This window comes from Fukomys damarensis, unplaced genomic scaffold, assembly GCF_012274545.1.
Source record: "Fukomys damarensis isolate Sample0158 unplaced genomic scaffold, DMR_v1.0_HiC HiC_scaffold_38, whole genome shotgun sequence".
Lineage (NCBI taxonomy): Eukaryota > Metazoa > Chordata > Mammalia > Rodentia > Bathyergidae > Fukomys > Fukomys damarensis.
Genome location: NW_022900950.1, coordinates 54,700,124 through 54,725,408, shown reverse-complemented (window position 1 = coordinate 54,725,408; position 25,285 = coordinate 54,700,124). Strand labels below are relative to the sequence as shown.

Genomic DNA, 25,285 nt, shown 5'->3' with positions numbered 1-25,285 from the left:
GCTGATAAGTGAACACCAGTAATAAAACTTGTAATAACACCAATGTAATAAAACGTGTGTCAGGCTAGGGATGTAGCTCAGTGGTGCTGGGCCTGCCTGGCAGGTGCAAGGTCCTGAGTTCGATCCCTGGTACCACAAAACAAAACAAAAAACACTTGTGTCTTTACAATATAGTTCTCTTGCTTTTTGTTTTTTTGGTACCGGGGAATCAAACTTGAGAACTTGTACTTGGGAGGTAGGAGTCTTCTTTTTGGTTTTTTGGTTTCTCTGGTCACTGAGTTTATGCTGACCTTGAACTCAGGTAGCCCAGGCTTACCTCACACTGGCAGTAATCCTCCAACCTCAGCCTCCCAAGTGCAGGGTCACAGGTGTTTGCCACCACACCTGGCTACAATATAATTCTTTTCTTTTCTTTTTTGGTACTGGGAATTGAACTCGGGACTTTGCGCTTTTGAGGCAGGCAGCGAAACCACTGAGCTAAATCCCTGGCCCTACAGTATAATTCTTAAGTGGATCCTCTTAAATTAGATCTCAATACAGATCTCAGCTCCACAAATTGTTAGTTGTGTGGCTTTATGCAAGTTCTTTCTTGGCCTTCTTTTCCACATTTGAAAGATGAAGTACTGTACTATCCATTTCTGAGTCAATGTAAGAGTTATCTGGAGTAACAAACCATGAAGTAAATATGAGCTATTATTAATAAAGGACACTTTCATTTTTAGTGATTGTAATTTTAAAGTTTCCTTTTATTTCAACTGTTAGATTTTGCTGCCTCTTTTACAGCTTTGTAGAGTTGACTTTTATTCTTTTTTTTTTTGAGGTGATTATAGATAATAGTTATTTTAGACTGAGGCCTTGTTATCTTGGTTTAATTAGGAAATTATTGACTTTTCAGTAAAGTCCATAACTGAGCATTTTTAAAAAATAGTTTCTATTTTCCCCCTTGCTTCATTAGACCTTTAACAAAGGTTTCTGAGGCACTTCTTGATGGAAGCTTGGGAAACTGTAACTCCCAATGTGAAGAATCCAGGATCATGAGTCACAACCTGCTTTCTTTTGCGTCTGCTTTTCTGCCTCCTGTGACTGAAGTCCATAGTCCTAGTGCAGCACTGAACTACCCAGCTAACTACGTCTTGGCAAATGAAATTTGAATCTTGTAGAAAACTGACTCCTACAGAACCTAAACTAAATTTATATCACAGTTTATTTTCTAGACTGCATTTTAATATTTGTATGAAATGAAATATGTGGATAGAATTTTTAAAAGGCGTATTCTGTAAGTTTATTTTCTTTATCTGACTGCCAATTTACATAAATTTGGGTTAAAGTTATTTTTTTATACTCGTACAGTTTTTCTTAAACTCCCAAATTATCTATCAGCACTGTAGTATTATTTCTTATGTATCAAAATGAAGGCAATTTCTTTATTAAGATAAAGTTGTATATATACTCTCTGTATCACTTTTTTTAGATCCCAGTTTCAGGATCCATTTTGATCCCTTGTCTTACTGATTTGTTTTATTATTGTTTATTTCTTTGCTTATCTTTCCCCCCTTTTTGGGTGTTGTTTTAAAGTATTGACATATTCTAAAAAATAGAATTTCTCTTGGCACACAGTGAGATTCATTTTGAACTTTAATTTGCTTGTTTTAAACTTTGATTTTTTTAATCACTTGCCATTTCCTTTATAATTATCCATAAAAATATGATACTTTTTGGATGGATAAGGGTACTCCATTATTTATGTAGATTATTCAGGATGTGAAGATTGGTTTACCTCTTAATCACGGAAGTTCACTGGTAAATTTGTTTCATATCATATAGTAGTAGGTAGACTTAAAACCCAAATGGAAGAATTATACCTTCTTGCCTTAATTACTTTGAATACTAACAAGTAGTTTATGCTAAGAAACATGCCTTAAGGGTGCATAATAGGGCAGAAAACAAAAGTGAAGCATTGTTACTTTCTTTTTTTTTTTCATTGAGTTTATTGGTACTTTTTAAGTATACAGTACAGTTACATTCATCATTGGGATCTTGTACCTTTACATGACAGGTCTTGGTTCTCATTTTTCCCCATACCCTGCCCTCCTTCCACACCCTCCAACCTCCCCTATTTACAGAGACTTTGTTTCCATTTTTCCTTTTCTCATATTTTTTCTTTCCCCTTATTTCCATTCCCCTACCCCTTCCTGCTTCCCCTACACCTTTAGCCCTTTTCTTCCTATTTCACAATATCAGTTATACAATTTGTGTCTTATTTACACTTTTAGTTTTTCACACCAGAGAAACTATTCTGTTTTTACACATGTGTGTCTTATTTATTTCACTTTGGAATATGGCCTCAATATGCATGCTTTTTCCTATGAATGACTCTAGTTTCTCATTCTTTATGGCTGAGTAGTATTCCATTTTATAGAAAAAAACACATGTTCTTTATCCAGTCTCCAACTGATGGGCAATTGGGCCATTTCCAAGTTTTAGCTGTGATAAACAGGGCCACTATAAACATGGGTGTGCATATATCAGTGTGGTAAGATTCTTTTAATCTTTTGGAAAGATACCCAGCACAGGGATGGGTCAAATGGAACCTCTAATCTAGTTGTTTGAGATATCTCCATATTGATTTCCATAGTGGTTGCACCAGTCTGCACTCCCACCAACAATGGAAAAGGGTTCCTTTCTCCCCACAACCCCGCCAACATTTGGTATTGTTTGATTTCTTGATAGCAGCCATTCTTTGTGGGGTGAGGTGGAATCTCAATGTTGTTTTCATCTGCATCTCTCAAATGACCAGTGATGTGGAACATTTTTTCATATATTTATTTGCTTTTACTTCTTTGTCTGAGAAGTGTCTGTTCATTTCAGATGCCCATTTTTGAATTGGGTTTTTGTATTTGGGGGTCCTGATTTTTTTTAGTTCTTTATATATTCTAGATAACAGTCCTTTATCTAAGGAGCAGCTGGTAAAAATTTTTTCCCACATTGTAGGTTGTCTCTTAGGTCTGTTGGTAAGCACTGTTACTCTTACAGCCATGCATTAACTATTAAATGCATTTTTATATTTCTCAGTAAAATGAGAATTTAAATTGATTTAACCATTAAGTCATAACATTGTTCAATTTGGGGGAGATAGCCTTTTATTGAATGTTGTATAGAAAACAGTAATGATCACTTAGTATGTCTCAGATCTGTAAATATGACTGTAATGTTATTGTGTCCATTTAAGCAAATGTAAACATAAAAGTGGAGATTTAATTTAGAAAACATTTTACCCTAATCTTCTTAGATTCATTATTGCTGAGAAAGAAGAAAACTCACTGTAAAATAATGGCAACCCAGAAATGGTTTAATAAATTATTTTGTATATGATTGCTTATTTGTGTCCATACTATCAAAATCCTTTTTCTAAAATGTTCTTTGGGGGCTGGGTATTTAGCTCAGTGCTTCTGCCCCCTGCTTTGCAAGCACAAGTTCCTGAGTTTGATCCCTGGTACAATAAATAAATAAATAAATAAATAAATAAATAAATAAATAAATACTCTGGTTATAACTTAGTAGTGCTACACCTGCCTGGTAAGCACAAAATCCTGAGTTTGATCCCTGGTACTGAAAGAGAGAAAAAAAAAAATGTTCTTGACAGAGTCAAAAATGGTCTCAGTCTTTTTTTTTTTTTTTCTCTGAGAGTTTTAATGCCAAAAATAACAGCAGAGATTTGGCTCGCAGGAGTCTAACATGAATCTTCTAGCCTCTTAAACAGAATGTAATATACACAAGGGAAAATATTTTGGCTTCACAGATTATGTGGTCAAACTGCAAGTATCTAGCATAGTTAGGTTTCCAGAATATTTGAGTTAGGCTGAATCCCAAACACAGGCTTCACAGAATATGACTAATAATACTTATTTTTCAGTGACCCTGCTTCATATGCTTTAGTCCTCAGTTCAAAATGTTAAACTGTTTGAATCAAAAGAACTAGTAATAGGGCCTGGGATGTAGCTTAGTGGCACTATGCCTGCCTGGCAAGCACAAGGTCCTGAGTTCAATCCCTGGTACCACACACACACACATAAAAAGAACTAGTAATAGAAACAAGCCCAAATTGGATGTTGGAAAGGAGGCAGCTAAAAACTTTCAGCCAAGGAAGAAAAACCTGCCTACTGAGGACTTTATATGGAAACATACATTATTTAGCAGATGGAGAAATAGCTGATACTTAGCAATTACAGCAAAACACCACACAAGCAATCTTTAATATTTTTAGGAAATATTATCAAGGCAAAAACAGGTGACCTCTTTCAGCTTCCTATAATAAATGCTTCCAGTTAGAATTCAGAGGATTTTTCTACATTATAGCTCAATCACTGGTAACTATCTTCACACCAAAACAATTAACAGTATTCTCTTTTATCCAAGGCTTCCACTATGAGTTGATTCCCGACCCTTCTGTCCTTACATAAAAAAATTACCAAGATAAATGAATGACCTGTCATCTTCCAAGTATCCCTGAGCTCTTCACACCCTGCAGAACTGGGCCCAGATATGACTCTCCTGACCTTATTTGCCAAGCGCTCTGTATGCTTTTAAAGTTAGTACCCAAAGGTTATATCATTTAGAATCTGCCAATTACCTACATTCACCCTGAATAATTTTTTTACTATAAACTTGGCTTCCTTAAAGCACGCCACAGTATCAAAACTATAAAATGTTTCATGTTTCAAATATGATTTGATAGATCACTTAATAAAATATTAAAATCATAAATTAAACTGTCTTAGAATTTAAAAAACAGCACTATGAGAGTGTTGTTCATGCACTTCATTCTCAACAGATGCATTTGCAGCTTACACTGATGTCCCATTAGTTCCTGTTGGTGTTTTTCATTTTGACCTCTGTTTATAATGGGTAACTGGGTTTTCAGGGGTGTGGATCATAGTTGTATAATTCACAGCAGGAAAATATCCATCAATGAGATCAAATTCATATAAATGAAACAGAGTGGACCAAATTGTCTTAATTTGAATATAGCCAAAATTTTCCCCAATACAACGATGTCGCCCAGCTCCAAATGGCACATAGGCAAACTTCTCTCCTGATGCTGGGTTATCACGTAAATAGCGATCAGGATTAAAGTCCAGACGTTCTACCCGGGAGTCTTTAACTCTCTGATTGACTGGGAGAAACACGCACCTGATGTCCTGGAGGAATGGTATACCCTGCCACAGTCTGAGGAGTTTTGGCCATTCTCATCCTGTCATTACAGGAGGCCTAAGTCTTAATGCTTCTTTTATGCAGCAATCAAGTAAATTTAGATCCTTGAGCTGGTCATCTGTAAAGGGAGGCAGATCCTCGCCACAGACTGTTTTCTGTTCTAAATAACATTTTCTTGCAGTGCTTTGTCTCTGGCCACAAAGAAGTCCAACCAGGCACTAGTGGTTGAGGACGTGTGCTGCCCTGCCAAAAGCAGTCCAATAAGCATCCCAGCTATTTCGTCATCGGTCAGAGGGTGCTCGTCCTTGTACATGGATTCTAGTAAAACTTGGAGAATATCATCAATTTTTTCTTTTGATTGCCTACGCTTCTGAATTGCCTTATAGAAAATATTCTTGATCTCTCTATGAGCTCTGTCTCTGCGTCTGAAACTAGGCAGAGGCAGCCAACCCAGCAACAGCCAGGCTGCATGGCTAAAACCTCCATCCAGATCTGCATACAGCTGTGCCACCTGCTCGTTGAGTTGACTTCTGATTGCTTTTCCATGTAAACAATCGCTAGCTGTAAAAATTATGAGCTCAGAAAGAGCTTCAAACAATGTTTTTTCTCCACTTTCTCCCCAACTTTGAAAGTATTCCAGTGTTTCTTTTTCAATTAAAGAAACGTACTATTAAAAGTGGGCTATGTTAAGTCCAGTTTTTGACATTTTCTTCTGCTCTAAGAAAATTGCATTAGGCACATCATATGAGACTCCCTTCCCAATCACCGGTGTTGTCAGACGACTGTAGACATCTTCTGCATTCAGGTCTTCATTTTTACGATTAAAAAGCAATGCAGCAGCATCGCTCCCCAAAAGGTAAGTAAATGTCTTGCCCACCATGGTAAAACTAAAAACCGGTCCATACTTCTCAAATGCATTCTCTAGGAACTCAATCAGATTTTTCCCAAATGCTACAGCACGCCCAAGGAATGGAACTGGGGAGAAAATGTGTGGTGGAGTTTTCGCTCCACGGCAGGTGGACCAGGTGGCCAACGGGCGAGGCGGAACAGGTAAGCCAGGCTGAGCATGAAGGCGCAGGCCACCAGCAGCGTGGAGAGGAGGCTGCCGCCAGTCGCTCGCTCCACTGCCTGTCCCAGCACTGACCCGCCCCCCTGCAGTAAGCCCAGTAGTGCTATTCCCTCGCCACCAATTTCCCCTGCTGGGCACACTGGAGGCCGGGTCACCGCAGCCCCTCTGAACAGATGTAACGGGAGGCCGGAGGCAGGCGAGAAGCTTGGTCTCATTCTTTACGAGTTTATAAAAGATGCAATTCTCAGTAACCACCTACCAAAGTATACTTTAGTACAGCAGTTTGATGTATTTTGTGTTTTAATAATTTCAAAAGTAGTTGATAACCTACTATATAAGATCCTAACAAATATATTCTTTTTTTTTTTTTTGTACTTGGGATTGAACTCGGGGCCTTGTGCTTGCAAGGCAGGCAGCTGAACCACTGAGCTAAATCCCTGGCCCACAAATGTATTCTTCGTATTACTTTCAGCAGGATACATTTGTGTAAAAGATGCTAGTTAATCACAATGTAGAAATTGTGCTTTCAGCAGCAGACTTTTGTTTTTTGAGACAGAGTCTCACTACATAGTTAAGACTGACCTGGAACTATGTAGCCCATGCTGGTCTCAAACTCTGTGATCCTCCTGCCTCAGCCTCCTGTGTGCTGGGATTACAGGCATGTGCCACCACGCCCAGCCAGCAGCAGACTTTTAATATATGTGCTACCAATGTAAGCATGAGCAGCAGACGTCTACAAGGTATTCTATTGGGATCATTCATAGTGTCTCTGAGTTTTGGGGAGGGTGCAGCAGTTAAAATGTGAGGAGTTAGGTTTGAAGTACACACTAGAAAATATGGAAGGTTACAGGAAGAATAGACACTAGGATTGGTGCATTCTAGTGTGTATTGTCAGTGGGTAGAGGTTATATGTATTCTCCCTCCTATCCCCATTCTACTTTGAGTATAAAATGAGCATTGTCAATCTGAGACATGGAAAACATAAGCAAAAGATAAGTTGAGACTCTTTTTCAAATGGGAAGAAGATGGAGGAAGTGAGAGAAGAAAGAGAAAAGGGATTTAATAAAAGAAAGTGATAAAAATGGAAATAGGACTTTTGCAAATGGGGAAGGGGAGAAGACTTGGAGCGGGGAGGGAGAGATGGGAGAGGGGACAAAAATAATTTAAGATATCTATGTACAGACTCCCTATGATGAATGCAGTCATTAATACTATAAACATGTACTTTGAAACAAAAAGCAGGGGCATGGGCAGGATCTTCCTTTCAAATGTCATGTCCTTCCAACTCCTACCCTTACCTTGAGAAAGGCCCTTTTTTCAGGAAGGCTAAAAGAGAGTAAGATTAAACTAAAAGAGTTACTGAAAACCAGATACTTTTGAGTTATATCTAGTCTTGAGAAAAACCAGAAATCTTTTACTTTGGATGATGCAGCCAAGTTTACCAGAACAGATAGGAAAAGACATCAAGATTCAAGGGAAGGCCAGGGATTTAGCTCAGTGGTTCCACTGCCTGCCTCACAAGTGCAAGGATGTGAATTTGATCCCCAGTACTCTCCTCCCCGCAAAATATTCAAGGGATTCTGTGATAATTTAAAAACTTGTCAGATTTTTTAAAATATTTGTTTCTTGTGGAATTGATTAAATTTGGTAAAAATGTAGAATATAACAGACTATAATAGGGTTGAATTTAGGAAATGTGATTGAAAAGTATGGTGAAGTCTTTAAATTTTTAAAAAGTTATTATAGTAAAAAACACATTGCCATATTGGTACACACTTATCCCATTATTGTTGTCACTTTCTGAAGCAGTTCTGGGAGTCCTTTTTCATGAGTTGTACTGTCCTGGCTGCCTTGACATCTTGAATCCATTCAAAATATTTACCTTTCATGGTCATTTTGCTTTGGGGAAGAGCCAGAAGTTCAGGCTACTGGATCTATTAAATAAGATAGATAAGTACACTACTATGGCACTTAGTAGTAGCTGTCACTGTACTTCTGATCACACCTTGGGAAGACACAAAAACTGCTTCAGAAAGTGGCAAGAATGAAGGAATGAGTACAGTAGGTTCAGAGTGAGCAGGAGGGACTCAATGGCGATGCATTTTTACTGTAATAAATTTTATTTCAATGCACCATATTTTTTGATCAGCATTTGTATTAGCTAGAGCAAAGGTCAGCAGAGCTCTTCAATAAGGAACTGGGTAAATATTTTAGAGTTTGAAGAAGATCTTAACTGGTCTCTGTCATAGTAATTCAACTCAGGTTTTAGCATGAAGCAGCAATGATAGTCAATAGATAAAAGAAGGGTTATCCTCCCCCGCAAAAAATTGCTTGCATAAATGAATAAACCTTGGGCCAGAATTGACTTTCAAGTCGGACTATAGTTTATGAACACTTAAGTAGGGCAGTGTGTGTCACTTATAGAATAATATTAGTATTTGTGAATTCCGCTTTTTCCTACTGAAACTAGGGTGAATTTTATGTATATATTTAAATCCAAGTATCTTGAAATTTTGTGAGTTAAAATAATTATTTTATTAAGCAGACTTACCTAACAAAGCATCTGCCATATGACAAATATATACATATTTTTTGTTTGTTTGTTTGTTTAGTTTAGTTTAGTTTTGTTGAGACAGGGTCTCACTATGTAGTTGAGACTGACCTGGAACTCACTACGTAGCCCAGGCTGGTCTAGAACTCACAGCGATCCTGCTGCCTCAGCCTCCTGAATGCTGGGATTGCAGGCGTGTGCCCCCACGTCTGGCTTTTTTTTCTTTATGTTAAGGATTGCAGATATTTTGTTGAGTGTCATTTACATGCCAAGCAGTTTCCTATATGTTCAAAATAATATCAAAAAATGTAACAAAATCACTAGGATTGCATACATGATTGATACAATAATGAACAAAATCTAATTCTCTTGGAATTCATATAATAGTTGGGGAAGAGAAGGAAACACATCTAATGTCAGGGAGAGGTAATTGCTGTGAAGAAAAATGAAGCTGTATACAGAGTGGTTATAATGAAACTTAAGAATACCAAAGAAAAAAATCTAAAAGCTTACAAATAAAAAGATTCTCAAAGGAAAGAATCAGAAATACCAGGTTTCTCAAAAGCATTGTTGAATGCACATTTATTCAAGAAAACAGTTTAAAATTTTATATCATCAGATTGGCATTGGAGTATGATAGCATGTTAGGAATACTATTAAGTCTCATAAAGTTGGCTGTAGAGAGGTCTACACAAAATACTTCTAGAGAAATATTAAGATAGAAAATCTGGCAGGTTCTGTAAGAAGTCAGAAGAAAGATGGTCAGTTATTTTGTTTTCTTTTTAGTCCTAGAGAAACTAATACAACTCCGGGCATTATCATACTTGGAGCTGGAGGTGTAGACTGAAGATGTAACGGCAAAAATACCTTTCCTTCAAATGCTGTGAAGACACAAGAGGTTCACCAACTATAGGACTCAGATTTCTTAGACTGGGTTAAAATTGTTTATAAGAGACACATTTGAAAATAAAACTTGAAGCTGGATGCGGTGATGCATGCCTGTGATGGGGAGGCTGCGGTGGAAAGATCATACATACTGAGACCCGACCTCAACCAAAAACATAGTGAATGAGTGAATGAATGAATGAATGGGCGGGAGTAAGCTGGTGCAATGGTGAGTGCCTGTAATCTGAACAGCGAGGAACCCAAGGCAGCAGGGTCCCAACTCTGAGTCTCGCCTGAGCAGCTTGTGAAATGCTGTCTAAAAATAATGCTTGGCTGGGGATTTAGCCCAGTGATTCCGCTGCCTGCCTTACAAGTGCAAGGTCCTGAGTTTGATCCCTGGTACAAAAAAAACAAAAACAAAACTTTGCTCTGTGTGGTGGTGAACACCTGTAATCCCAGAACTCAGGAGGCAGGGGTAGGAGGATTGACATGAGTTCAAGGCCAGCCTCGGCTACATAATGAGTTCAAAGCCAGCCTGGACTACAGAGCAAGACCCTGTCTCAAAAAAAGAAAAAAGGCTGGATGTAATTCAGTGATAAGGCATCCCTGTGTTTGATCCTCAGTATCACAATAAAAGGGGGAAAATGGAAATATAGTAGCTAAAGCAGGCTAAGATGGGGCTGGGGATTTAGCTCAGTGGTTCTGCTGCCTGGCTGGCAAGTGCAAGGTCCCGAGCTCAATCCCTAGTCCCAAAAAACAAAACAAAACTTCAATAAAGCAGGCGAAGATGAACCAGAGTAAAACTGAGGTAATAGTCCAAATAGAATTTAATACAAAATATGATAGTTGGGGTCCAGGGATTTACTCTGTAGTTCTGCCACCTGCCTCCCAAGCATGAGAACCTGAGTTTGGTTCCCAGCACCCCCCAAATATATGTAATATAAATAAATAAATATATGTGTGTGTGTGTGTGTGTGTGTGTGTGTGTGTGTGTGTGTAAAAGTTGGGCCAGGGGTGTAGCTCAGTGGCATTGTTCCTTCCTGGTAAGCACGATGTCTTGAGTTCAATCCCTGGTACCAAAAATATATATATATTTTTCCCAAAATGTGATAGTTTTTATTTTTTTAATATGATAGGTTTTAAAAGTAAAATTTATTTTATCCTATTCCTCCCACAAGACCTCTCCCCTCCCTGTGTACAAAAGCTTTGTTTCCATTTTTTCCTTCTATTTTCACTTTTTTCCTGTCCCTTCCTTCCTTTGTTCCTCCTTGTTCCCCTTCCCATTTGAACATTTTCTTCCCATTTTCCAGTATCTGTTACACATTTTAGTCCTTATTTCCACTTTCAGTTTGTCACACCAGAGAAAGAGTGCAGTTTTAAGTGTGTCCTATTTATTTCACTTAGAGTATGGTCTCAAGGTCCATCCATTTAGCTGCAAATGTCCCCAGCTCATCCTTCTTTATGGCAGAGTTGTTTGTTATTGTACCTGTCTGGGAAGAGACGTTACAAGTTCGTTGGAGAAAGGGAAAATTTTGTAGGGTCAAATACATATCTGGTACGTGAAGAAGGGAAGACTGTTAGAAGAGATGGGATAAATTAACACAAAGCAAAGTCTTAATTCCTCTTATCCTTAATATTCATATTCCTTTTTTTCGTTTCTTTTATCTTTTGAGATGGAATCTCATTATCTTGCCCAGCCCGGTCTAGAACTTCTTGCAGTCAGCCCTGCCTCAGCTTCCTGAGTAGTGAGGCCTATAGGTATTCACCACTGAGCCCTGCTACTTGATTCTTACTCTCTTACTTGATCTAACAGAGTAATGACAATGATATATTGCATGATTATGATTTATGAGGGATGAACAACAGCAATGACATTGAGATGTGAAGGAGGAATTGGGAATATTCTGTTCCGGAGGATCTGTACTACCCCTGAAGTTGTAGTGTTATTTCAGGGCTGGGGATTTAGATCAGTGGTTCTGCTGCCTGCCTCTCAAGCACAAGGTCCTGAGTTCGATCCCTAGTACAAAAAAAAAGGAAAGAATAGGCATGTAGTGTTATCAGAGTGGACTCATTAATTATAAAGGTATACTGTAAATGGTAGGGCAAGTACTAAAAAACAATGCAGCATAAACTACCAAGAAAGAAGAGAAAGTAAAGTGACATAAAATACTGAAAACCAGAGAAAGCAAATATAATAATAATAATAATAACAACAACATACAGAAATGGATAAGAGAATGAAGAAAAAAGAATAAAGTATTGAATAGAAAACAGTTGATCTGGGCCGGGGAATTAGTTCAGTGGTTCCACCGCCTGCCTTGCAAGCGCAAGGACCTGAGTTTGATCACTGGTACCCCTCCCCACCAACAAAACAAAAAAAAGTTGATCTGTCGTTCATCCTGCAGTGGCCAATTTCTTTGTCTCATGAAGTTGAAAATAAAATTGCAGACGAAAGTAGGAAGTTAGGAGAGTGTTTATTGGAACTAAGAAAAATAAGCTGTTGGTAGATACCTATCAAGGATTCTGAATAAAAGTCCCATGTGCTTTCTGTTAGTCTTGCTATGTAGTTCAGGTTGAACTAGCCTCACACTTGTGATGATCCTCCTCTCAGCCTCCCAGGTATTTGGATTACAGGCATGTGCCACCATTCCCAGCTGCTTCCTTTGTTTTGGCGTATAGATAAGAAGAATAAAGGCTTTATAGAGTTTTTTAAAAATCAGTTACAAACTTAGTTGGATACCTGGATGGAAAGCAGTTACTCTGCATTTTTCTAAGTTTCTCCAGCCTGGAGGTTAGGGAGTAGCTGTCATCTACTAAATTTTTTTCCTGGGAGGACAGTTCCTTATCTTCCTTCTTATTTTGATTTTAGTCTTTTGTTCTTGTGTTTTACATTTCTAAGCGAATAAACTTAGTTACCCGAATTACCTCTTAACCAGGTGGGCTATTATCTTTTATCTAGCCTGATACTTTTTTAGGTCTGTCCCTGTTACAGAGGGGTGCCTCCCCCGCCCCTCTCTCTCTCTCTCTCTCTCTCTCTCTCTCTCTGTCACACACACCAGGATCGAAATTGGGACCTTGAGCTTTCGAGGCAGGCGGCAGAATCACTGAGCTAAATCCCCAGCCCAGGGATGCCTTTTTCAAAGCTCGCAAGGGAGCTCTGTGTCCCATCAGTCACCCACTTATTTGGGCACTTAATTCTGTCCACTTACTTAGCTTTACTCTAAGCTCCCTGAGGTCACTAACCTGGCCTGTCTTGAATATGAAGCACAGAGCAGGTATTTGCCATAAATGCCATCCATGGATACTTCAGTCACTAAGTACTTTCCTTCGTCTCATTTGCCCTCACCATTGCCCTACTCTAGGAGTGTGCATTTTTATTATTCTTGTCTAAATACTGAACCGTGGGGGATCTTTTGTTCCAGAGATTATAGAAATGAGACTGGGCCAAATATTACACGCACATCTTCCAATACAGGGAAAGTGTTATTGTGTGGAGGAGGAAAGGGCTTCAGCTAAACTGGGGCTTTGGCTGAAGAGAGTCAGAAATTGGTTGAGTGACCAAGCTGCTGCTTGCAGAACTAAGAGAACAGTCAGTTTTTATTCATTTGCTACATGAGCTAAAGTCCATTGATTTCCATTGGCTGGCCAGGGGCATGGCTTCAAAAGATGCTTTTTCTTGGACTTGGACCACTAGGTGGTCATGACCAAGTCATCTTAGAAACGGTTGAATTTTCATTCACTTAGCACTGTCATCCTATCTTGTGTAAAACGTCTTGGTCTGATGGGTCTAAGCTTCTGATAGGGCTGAATGTCTTCAGGTATTTGGACTTTAGTGCCTTCTTTTTTTTTTTGGTTTTTTGAGACAGGGTCTCACTATGTAGTTCAGACTGATCTAGAACTCACTACGTAGCCCAGGCTGGTCTCAAAATCACAGTGATCCTCCTGCCTCAGCCTCCCGAGTGCTGGGATTACAGATATGCACCACCACAGCCAGCCTTGGACTTTAGTGTCTTCTGAAGAAGCATAAGGGTGGAGACAGAAAGAACAAAAACCGTGAGTTTCAATGGCAATAGGCCAAGTTAATCCTGCATGATAGTCTTAGGCTACCTCCCCCTCACATTCCCTGAGTACTGGAGATTGGATCCACTTAAGTTACATCCTCAGCCTGTTTGATTTGGAGGCAGAGTCTCATTAGGTTGCCCAGGCTGACCTCAAACTTGCAATCCTCCTGCTTCAGCCTCCAAGTACCTGTGTATACAGTTGTGTGCCACCATTTCCAGCTTGGATGAAACATTTTTAAATGATCATTGCATCAGTGTGATTAGAATCTGATTAGAATCTGACCCAAAGGCCAAGACAGCACGGGGGACAGAAACAACATGGAGACATATGCCTACTGATGGAGACCACTCTGATTTATTATAAATTGGCTTTTCATATAGTAAGTCTGAGTCTGCCTATTACCCCACAGTGGCTTGCCTGAGAGGCAGCAGTTAGTGTGTGGGAACGGAACAACTTTCCACACCACTGGTCGCAGCAGAGGTCTCAATGATCTGTGATTCTGTGACGTCTTAGATGACAAGACAATAGTGCAGCTAAGGGCAACATGACTTGTGCATAAAATTTCTATAGAAGCAAAAATTAAGGAAAAAAAACCCCGAAATTTCCCATTAATCAAGGATTTGTTTCTGCTAGAATGTTTTGTTCCCTTGTTACTAGCTTTGTTCCCTGCTCTGCACTCCACTGTTCCCTTCACCACCCTTCACTTCCTCAAGAAACTGTGTGGGGGCTGGGGATTTAGCTCAGTGGTTCTGCTTCCTGCCTTGCAAGCACAAGATCCTGAGTTTGATCCTCAGTGCAAACAAACAAACAAACAGTGTTCAGTAAATACTTGCAAGTTTGGAGAGTCAGAGGTCTCAGCCTGATAAGTAAGAGCTTGCATTCTAAATTATTGTTTCTGTCTCTTTTATTCTCCTGCATATCCTCTAAATTATTGTTTTTGTCCCTTTTATCCTTTCTGTGTATCCTCGCCTGGACAATCGGCAGCCTGTCCAAGTCCCGGATAGCCTACCTAATCTTTTACCTTATTTTAGTCACCCATCTCATCTCTTCAGGTTCCAGCGAAAGGTCAGTATTTTCAGCAAAAACAGTCTTCATGTCTCCAGGAAGTAATCTAGGCAACTGTTCTCATATACCACACATCTTAGGTATTATCATATAGCAAAGCTCATGGGAAAACTAGTAATGTATTGCTCAGCTGGGTGACCTCCAAAATTAATGATTTCTGAGATGACTAAGAGCAAGTTAAGTTAGAGGGTTTATTTAGGTTTTTTTTTCCCTTGGTAACAATTTTTTGTTTGTTTGAGACAGGGTCTTGCTATGTAGTTCAGGCTGGCTTTGAACTTACTGTGTAACCCAGGCTGCCTTTGAACTTGTAGTGACCTACCTGTGTCAGCCTCCTGCATGCTGGAGTTATAGACATGCACGACCACATCCAGCTCTTGATAACAGCTTCTAATTTCATGCCAACATTCTGCTTCTGTGGCTTTATCAGACTCATGACAGGGCTATTGAAACATGCCATGCTGCAAAGTAATAGTTTACTGTGCCCAGAGGTTTGTTTTGTTGTCCCAGACTTTTGTACCACCACTGTCCCCACCACAGTGGCACCTAGCTATCTCAGGTTTCTGTGAAATTAAGTCTAATGCCATGTAAGCTTTCTCTAGGGCCACACAGCTTCCTACGACGAAGCAGGACTCAAACCTATTTCTTTCCCCTCCTACTTCTTTCCTTCCTCTCTTACTCGACTAAAGACTATCCAAGCTCACCAGTACCCTCTGTGCCCCTTGGACTTTAATGTTCCTGAAGCCTGGGCACCATTTTATATGCCTGTAATCCAAGCACTGTGGGAGGTCAAGACAGGAGGATCACAAGTTCAAGCCCAGCCTGGGCACCTCAGCACCTTAGCAAGACCTTGTCTCAAAATAAAAAGTAGAAAGGGATGGGAATATAGCCCCATACTGAACACTCAGTGTTCAATTTCCAGTATTTAAAAAAAAGGCGGTGTCAGAAGGCAGGGGCCCTGGTAAACACAGCAGGTAACTTTATTTACTCTCTGACTTACATTTACATTTGTATTTATCATCCAGGTAATAGCACTTGTTACTATGTGGCTGGGGGGGCGGTTCTAATAGTGGTTCTGCTGCCTGCCTCACAAGCTCAAGGTCCCAAGTTTGATCCCCAGTACCAAAAACAAAAAAACGTGGTTCTGGGTAGTAATTATTTTTCTCAGACGTATAAGTGTGTGGTTAGTTCATTATTTCCCCACTGGAGGGCAAGCTTTCCAACTCAAATTTATTTACTTTTCAAATTTCTTAAGAATTAACATCGGTACATTGGCCTGAGTTTTCTGATTCACTTGTTTCAGGGCAATTAAATTGTTCCCGTGTGCTGGACATGTATGCATTCCTCTCTAAGCAGCTTTTGCTAAGTGTAAATTCCCCGGGTGGCATATTTATTGGAGTATGGAAATTCTGTATGGGAGAGGGTCCTGATTCCAGGGTGGAAAGGATGGAACCGTTCTCAGGCTGGTCTCAGCCTCCCTGACCCCCACTCACTTTCTTTCTTTTTCTTTTTTGGTACTGGGGATTGAACTCAGAACCTTGTGCTTGCAAGGCAGACAGTGGAACCACTGAGCTAAATTCCTGGCTTTCCCCCCTCTTATTTCTTATTGGTAGGGAGAGAGAAAGGTTTTCTAGGTGATGGTATCCTATGACTATACTGTCAAACCAGAAAGCCCATTTTGGTATCTCCCAGGTCCCTTCCCTGGCACAGAACAGGTACTGTGTAGGAGGAGAACACACTTTCTCAATACTTAACACAGAACTATTTTTTTCTTCTTGAAATTAAACCCAGAGCCTTGTACATGCTAGGGAAGAGCTGTACCAAAGAGCTACCCCACCAGTCCCTTTCACTTTCTTGAGATGGTGACTCACTCAGTTGCCTAGGCTGCTCTTCAACCTATGATCCTCACCTTCTGACTAGCTGGGATTACAGGTATGTGCCACCATGCCTGGCCAGCATTAGCTCACTTCTGTAACCAGTTGTGTGGGTGGCTCTCCACATGGACCAGTTCTGCAAGACCAGCTGAGCTGGGTGTGCTACAATTCAATTCTTTTCTGCCCCTGTCCTTCTGAAGGTGTCAGATCCCACAGGTTGAGGGCTCAATTTCACAAGACTGCCGTTTCGATGTCAGTTGCACAATCAGGCCTCTAGTACTTCTAACCAACTGATCGGAAAACCAGAGACCCCCTTGACCCTCTCCTGGAGTCACATCATCAAATTTAGGAACATTTATACTTATGGCTTTTTAATAAAGCCTACTACGAAGGATAGAGATGAATTGCAGGATGGACTCGATGGGGAAGGGCCGTGGAGCTTCCCTGCCCTCCCCAGAGGCCCCACCCTCCCAGCACCTCCGAGTGTGCAGGGGAACCTGGGAGCTCCTCACACTCTGCACTTGTGGATTTTTATGAAGAATTCAGTAGACATCCTTGATTTTTAAATTGGCCATTAGTGGCCATTTCAACTCAGTCTTCAACCCTGTCCTTCCTTTAGAAGTGAGAGTCGGGGAAGCACTGCGTCAACGCTCCAGTCACATGGTTGATTGCGGATGGCACCAGCCCAGCATGGCCTGATCAGGAACCACAGCCACCAATCATCTCGATAGCTGACAGTTATAGACTCACCCTGGGAGATTACAAGAGCTGTGGGTATTGTGTTCCAGGAGACAGCACAGAGATCAGATATCTATATATCTGTATCTAGATAAAGATAGAGATATTTCTTATTGCAAATCACAGTATCACAGTCCCCAAGAGCCTAAATGCAGTTATGCCTCACATCCCTCTCCTAATTGAAGAGGAAGCCCAGTGACAGTTCTGCACATTTAGTTATTTCAGCACCCTTTCTGGGCTCACATGTCCAGACAGTGGGAGCTTTGAGTATGTGGGGGGGAAACAGCGAACCAAGTCTGTTAGTGCACTCATCCGACTTATATATCCACATATAGAAGTCATACAGCAACTCTAATGCAGTAATCCAGCTTGTTCTACATATAAGAATAATATGGCAGCTCTGTGTATATAAATCTAGCTGCCTTTTCTGTACATGGGGGCTCTAAGTTCCCTCCTTGCATCCCTAGGTCCGCTTCTCCACTTGGCTGCAAGATTCTGCCGAACGTGCCACAGCAAACAGCTCGTCATCTTCTTCGCCTGAGGGATCTGAGACCCAACATAACCTCTCCCAAATGTGATGTCCACTTGCCAGGATTGCCAAGTGATTCATATTCCGTGGGTCTTAGCTGTCCTCATTTCCTTTTTAACCATCTTTGCCAGGGTGGGAGAAGTTTAGGGAGTGTGCTACACCACATTGGTGAGATTCTCACCTAAGGCAGGGAGAGGCACCTGCAGCCAGAGTACATTTTGGGAGTGTGGCGAGACTCTGATCTATTTAATTCTTCACTTGTAGGAGAAATAGCTTTACTAACAGAAATGATAATTATATTATGTGACACAACAAAGCAAGTTGGAGACCAGAAGACAGTTGCCTGTTGGTGACTTCATTAATGCTTGCTACTATTTTGTCACTACGGAGCATGTGCATTTTACCAGGCACCAGCTCTGCAGGAAAATTTTGTGCCAGAAAAACTTGAAATGATAAGACACTATTAGTTGCTTAATTTCCCCACCAATGTAATACAGCTGCCATTATTCCATTTTAGCAGCAAACTCTTAGAAGTAGCCCAGGCCACAGTTTGATTGCCATTTTACCAAATGTTCAACACTACTCTACCACTCCCCTGAATGCATCCCTTCTGCTTCTGAAGGAGTCAATCTACCCTGACATTTTAATTAATTAATTTTAATTAATTATTATTATTTTGGTACCAGGGATAGAACTTGGGTCCTTGAGCTCGCGAGGCAGGCGGTGGAAACACTGAGCTAAATCCCAGGCCTACCCCAAGACATTTTAAGTCCCCTCGTGTAAATTCCCACATTCTGCCTTTTTGGGTGTTATTTGGATCCATGTGAGACCTTTGAGCCCAAGGATGAGAGTTAAGGCCACTTCCTGGGATTTAATCCTTCTTCGCTTAGCAGCAGGGTGCTCTTTGGTAAATTAATTAATCTCTCTAGGCCTCAGTCACCTCATCTATAAATTGAGGCAGTGGCACCTTCTTCCATAGGGCTGCAGTGAAGATTAAATGAGTATGTATGTATAGTGCTTTATTAGCAGCTTTATGATGTATGTATCTCCCGCTTTTCCTCTTTCAGGGCCCTGACTTACTGTCAGCACCTTGACTCTTAATGGCTCTACAGAGTAAGGTGGCTTCTTGTTGCACTTTGACTCATTTCTTTTTAGGCAATAGGAACTCTGTGGCCAGCCTGTCTTCTGAAACCTCTGAGGCCACCAGTGCTGTGACCCTGAAGGAATCAGTGTTACATTCAGAAGTTCTGTACAATTGGCTCAGGGCGATCACCTGGGGAGTTTAAGCGCCAGAGCTTGGTGTGATGATGCACTACTGTAATCCTAACACTTGAGAGACTGAAGCAAGGGGATTGCCATGAGTTTGAGGCCAGCCTGGACTAAATAGTAAGTTCAAGGCCAGCCTGAATTATGTAGCAAGACCTGTCTCAGAAACAAAACAAAACAAAACAAAACAAGACAAAAAAAGAAACCCTACCAAGATTCTTTTGTCTTTAATCACTGTATAGTAATGGACTAATTATATCCCATAAATCAACTAATGGAAACAGATTAATGAAACATAGCATTTCCAACAATATCCTACATTGATATTAGAGTGACTAATCAAGCTGGGTGTGGTGACACACACCTGTATTCCCAGCACTCTGGGAGGCCTGAGTAAATTCAAACCCAGTCTGAGCCTGAGCCTGAGCAATTTAGTGACTTAATGAGATCCTGTCTTTAAAATAAGAAGCAAGAGGGCCAGGGATTTAGCTCAGTGGTTTTGCCACCTGCCTCGCAAGTGCAAGGGCCTGAGTTTGATCCCCGGTTCCAAAAAACAAAACAAACAACAAAAAAAAGAAGCAAGCAGGCTAGGAATGTAGCCCAGTGTGTAGGTTCTGCTTTCAACCTCCAGTACCAGAATAAAATAAAATGAAATAGACAATCAGAAAAAGGGCAGCCGGACATGGTGGCGCACACCTGTAATCCCAGCACTGAGGAGTCTGAGGCAGGAGGATCACTGTGAGTTCGAGACCAGCCTGGGCTACATAGTGAGTTCCAGGTCAGTCTCACTACATAGTAAGACCCTGTCTCAAACAACAACAACAGCAATAACAACAACAACAACAACAACAACAACAAACAAACAGAAAAAGGGCACCTCCCCTACTAGTCCCCTTCTTAATGGAGCAGGGGTCCTCACTGGGGTGGCAACAGGGATAGCAGGCATTTCTACATCCACACATTTCTATCAGGCCCTGTCCACAGAGATTTCAGAAGACATGGATAAAATAAGCCAGTTCTTAAATACAGTATAAGATCAAATAAATTCTCTAACAGCAGTCGTGTTACAAAAGAGAAGGGCCCTTGACATGCTGACAGCGGCCCAAAGGGGAGCGTGCCAGGTGCTGGGTGAAGAATGCTGTTATTTTGTTAACCAGTTGGGTTAGAAGCGAAGCAAAGGTTAAAGCAAAGGTTAGAAAAATTACAGCAGCACATCAAAGAGTGAAAGAGATGATGGAATTCTTGGGGAATAGAACAAAGCTATTCCTGGCTTCCCCAAATTCTGCCTTGACTACTTTCCTTGTTGGGCCCACTGGCTTGTATGTGTCTTTTAATCATGATAGGGCCCTGTCTGTTTCACTGTTTTCAAACATTTCTTGCAGGAACACAGGAGGGCATTTACCAACCAGACAGTCACAGAACTCGTCATGGCGGGGTTACTGCCCACTGCGGCAGAGGGAAGAAGCCCCCACCTACTGCTGCCCCCACCAGATCCAGGTTTAGCCCCAACCTTCACCCCTTTGTCAGCTTGAAGCAGCTGCAGAAGAGACCTTCGCCCAATAACCATAAATCAAAAGCCTGGAATGTTAGCTTTCCCTCACCTTAAATTGGCCCTAAGTAGTGATGACACAGGCCCCTCCTAATGATGTAACAGCTCCCCTAATCCCTAGCCACTACATCACTCAATCCCACCCCAGTCCTGTAATCCCCACCCCAGTCCTGTAAGAAGCGCTCCCTGTCTCAGCCCTAGTGCTCTCTCTCCTTTGTTCAGTGACAGCCTGGCAGGTCCTCCCCATACTAAAGGCTTGTTATGGTCTTGGTCTTGTCCTGCTTTTTGGCTGTTTTTACCTAACAGGTAACAACTCATGATTTAGGTTTATTCGGCCTGAGATGAAAGCTGGACAAGAATGACTTTTTTTTTTTAACCTGGGCTGCCTGGGTGAGAACTACTATAACGTGTTAGATCTGGGACAGTGATTCTCCACTGTAGCTACCAGTTAAAATCACTTGAGTTTTTTTTTAAAAACGCCATGCTCAGGGTCCTCCCTCCAGATATTCTGATTCAGTTGACCTAGGGTGAGGCCCATGAGCTGTTTACTTCAAGCTCCTCTGGAACTTTCAGGGTGCAGCCAGAAGCAAGATGTCTGTTCTGGCCAGAGACTTAAATCTTGGGAGGAGGCGGAGTCCTGGACCTAAGGGAAGTAGTCAGAGTGTCTGAGAGACTCATTCCCTGCTCTGATAATCATGTCTTTCTAATTCTTTGTGGGTCTCCTCCCAGCACCTCGTTTAGGGCCATCTAAGACTAGCAAGCAGAGAGAGCACAGGTTTTTATGTGAGATGAACTGGGTGCTGGGCAGGTCATTATCCACTTTGTCTCACTGGGGCTGCAAGAGAGTTCAGTCTCATAGCTAGCTCCCTAGCAGCACTCTGTAGTAGGAATGTGCTCCTTGGTTCAGCTGATATTTAAGCTTTTTTTTTCAACTGCTTCACAGGAGAGCTGGTTCTGCTGCCTGCCTCACAAGTGCTAGGTCCCCAGTTCCATCCCCAGTATGGTGGGGGGAGGGGGGATTGGGATTCCTCTGTGCATGGGACTGAGGTGCAGTCAGAGCTTCTGGCTGGCTATTCCTCCTGCAGCCTGAGGACCTGAGTCCCTGAGAAAATGACCAGTGACCCTGAGGGCCTGAGTCCCTGAGACAATGACCAGTGACCCTGAGGGCCTGAGTCCCTGAGACAATGACCAGTGACAGGCATTTCTTGAACCAAAGGACTGGACTAAACCTTAAACATTTCAAGTCGCAGGTTCTAATCTTGTATCTTTATATTTCTAACAGCACCCAGGCACTCAGAAAATTAAAAAAGAAAAAGGAAGAAAATTTAGTTATATGGAGACAAAAGATAACAAGATTGGTTTTCTAGACTGTTCTCTCTTGTATATAGTCTCTGTTATTTGCGATATAAATGATATATTGCTAAGTTTTGTTTTTTAGTTCTAATTTCCTACTTGTCTTTAGAGTTGTCCTTATTGTTAGGTAAAAAGAGCCAAAAACCAGGACTAGACCAGGACCATAACAAGCCTTTATTATGGGGGGGATCTGCCGGGCTGTCTTTGAACAAAGGAGAGAGCACTAGGGCTGAGACAGGAGCTCTTTATGTAGGACTGGGGTGGGATTGAGTGATACAGTGGCTAGGGATTGGGGAGCTTGTGACATCACTAGGAGGGGCTGTGTCATCACTAGTTAGGGCCATCTTAAGGTGAGGGAAATCTAACAATTATCAGTGCCCAAATCTACCCTTTTGGATACATATTAAGATATCACTGGGCTGGGGATTTATTTCAGTGGTTCTACTGCCTGTCTTGCAAGCAAGTGCAAGGTCCCAAATTTGAAAAAAAAAAAATAAAAAAAAAAAAAAAAAGATGTCATTGCTGGGGATTTAGCTCAGTGGTGCCACCACCTGCCTCACAAGCACAAGGCCCAGAATTTGATCCCCAGTACCCCCGCCTCCTAAAAAAGTCATCAAGACTAACTTGTGGTGATGATAAAGGTGAAAGATGTAACTCTCAAACATGCTAGACAGCTGAAACACAAGTTCATGTTCTCTAAAACTGAAGAATGACTTCTTGGAAACACTGGAGGTTAAGAGTAGGAAGAATTTATTAAGAGAAAGATAGCTTTTATCTAAGAGACAGAAGGGGAACAGGAAAATGGATTGCCTGCTCACCCTGCTTCTCAAAGGTGTTTTACGGGACAAAGCCATGGGGTGAGGTCGGTTCAAAATGGGACAAAACTATAGTCAACTAGTGAGATTACAAGTACAGTTGATTAGATAATACTGATCCAATGCGAAATCACAAGGTGGACAAAACTAGGACCAATAAGTTTATGACAAGTATAGTCACTTAGGTGATATTGATTAAACGGGGATCCATGGGCAAACAAAGCAGGCAGCAAGCATATAAGGAATGAACAAGGATTTTTTGGTGGAAAGAGATGGGTCAGAGATCTTTCTTGGAAGATTTTTGTCCACCACCCAGGTGATTGATACCTATTTGGAGTATCAGTCACTGCTATTCATCCCATGTGGGTGTGGTAGTTTCTTTTACAATGCTGGCCTTCTGTGAATGTGTTTTGATTGTCCTCCTTGTTGGCTCCTTGTGGGCTGGCCCTGTGTAACTGCCAACAAAATATCTAATTAATTTACCTATCTGCAGCACAATGGTTGGAGGGTGGGAAGAAGGAGAAATGAATAAGTTAATTAGCTGATAAACACTGAGCTATGGCCCAACAACAAAAGATCAGTTCACATTCATGAACTTTAACTCAAATCCCATTCTGGGTGCTTCTGTGGCAGAAAGGCCATGGTTGCTTCCCATCCCTGGACCTAGGACCCCCAGCACTGTGATTCAAAATAAAACTATTGTTCTTGTTGTTGTTTGAGGCAGTCTCCTTAAGTAATTTGGGTTGGCTTTGAGCTCATTCTGTAGCCCAGGGTGACCTTGAACTGTAGGTGATCCTCCTGCCTCAGCTTTCTGAGTGCTGGGATTACCTGTATGCATCACCATGCCTGGCTGCCTGGTTAATATTTCCCAGGAGAAAAGTGTGGCTCAGAAGTGGCTACCATGAGGCTGAAGGTGTTGGGTCTGAGCTGGTGTGAGGTCCTGGGTCCCCAGCCCTTGGGTAGGGGGCAGTGGTGTTCTCCTCACTCTGTATATCATGGTGTCTGACCAGAAGAACAGGAAGTGCGCTGTTCTCTCCATGGCCAGCCCTTGGCTTCACCCTTAGCATTTCTGCCTGTGACCTTGGCCCTTGGTTCTTGTCCTTTTCACAGGACAGACACTCTCTGGCCTTTCTGCAATGGCTTTTGCAGTCCAAGTCCCACCATTCCTGCACTTCCAAGGCAGTGTGGTTCCAACTCACTTCAGCAAACTGTTAGGAAAAGTATTAAGAAGCTCTAAGAGCCCAACCCCTAGCAGAGTCAGCTAACCATGACAGGTCAAAAGGTCGCTTTAAACATTCCTGAGAGGCAGGGACCAAGATAAACGTCTGGTGCAGAACAGACCCTACCGCTTTGAACAATCCATGGTCCCACTTCCCAGAAGTCCCCACCCTTTGTAACTGAATGTTCCCGTAATTGACCCCTTTCTCAGAATTCCCCCTACCCTATAGCTTGTGGTTTTTTCCTTTAAAAACTGTGTCTCTACCCTGCTTCGGGGCTCAACTCCTCTGCCCCTGCGAGGGTTATGAGCTGAGCCCCAGCGCCCTGGAATAAAGACCTCTTGTGTTTTGCATCAAGAATCATCTCTCCGGGGTGTTTATGGTGCATCCTGGCGTCCCGGACTTAGAGTGGTGGGATTCCTCCCTGGGAGGATCTTACATCACTATTAATTGATTTTTACTGTATGTCATATCTGGTTTGTTTTTGTGTCATCAACCTTACTATGGTTCACTTCTTGATAACATGTCACGCGCCATTATTTCCGGGCTCTTCATGCCCTGCATGAATCCCGGATGTGAGTCCGCTGGTGACGGCGGTTCGCGCCTGCGCAGAGGAGGCGCTTGGCTCGTCAGAATGACGCAGGCCGGCATTGACCAATAGAAATGGGCCACGTCACCCGAGAGGCTATAAAAGGCAGGCTCGCATCCGGCTCGGGGTCTTTCCGCCATCTTGAAGAATGCAGAAGAACCTCCAATAAAGCGTGCTTCAGAAGAATCCTGAGTGTTGCGTGCTCCTTGCTGGCGAGGTGCGCGTGACAAGTGGTGCCGAAACCCGGGAAGCGACGACCATCATCGCCGGCATCAGCGGAGACCCCTGACTTCAGGAGGATTCAGAACTGAGCAGCAGGAGGGGAGGATCCACCAACTTTCCGAGAGGTACGCTGTCTGGTGTGGGCGGGTGTTTTAATTTGTTTACTCCAACAGGTTTGACTTTGTCGGTCGCCCACTTTCGTAGATAAGGGAGAAATGGGGAATTCTACTTCACAATCACTGGTTTATGCTTTACAAAGCCTTTTGAAGGAAAGGGAGTTAAAAATATCGGAG

At 41.8% G+C, this 25,285-nt stretch overlaps 1 protein-coding gene and 2 pseudogenes across 1 annotated transcript in view; 2 read left to right on the top strand and 1 right to left on the bottom strand.

Moving 5' to 3' along the window:
• Naa16 (N-alpha-acetyltransferase 16, NatA auxiliary subunit) overlaps positions 1 to 2,003 on the top strand; it is a 67,643-nt gene extending 65,640 nt beyond the window's left edge. Inside the window, 2 exon segments of the mRNA XM_033759948.1 lie at positions 616 to 620; positions 956 to 2,003. Of these exon segments, the coding sequence (XP_033615839.1) occupies positions 616 to 620; positions 956 to 1,151 (201 nt within the window). The 3' untranslated portion in view covers positions 1,152 to 2,003.
• Positions 2,004 to 4,867: 2,864 nt separating this feature from the next.
• On the bottom strand, positions 4,868 to 6,294 carry LOC104871230 (annotated as a pseudogene).
• LOC104871266 overlaps positions 6,278 to 25,285 on the top strand; it is a 23,496-nt pseudogene continuing 4,488 nt past the window's right edge.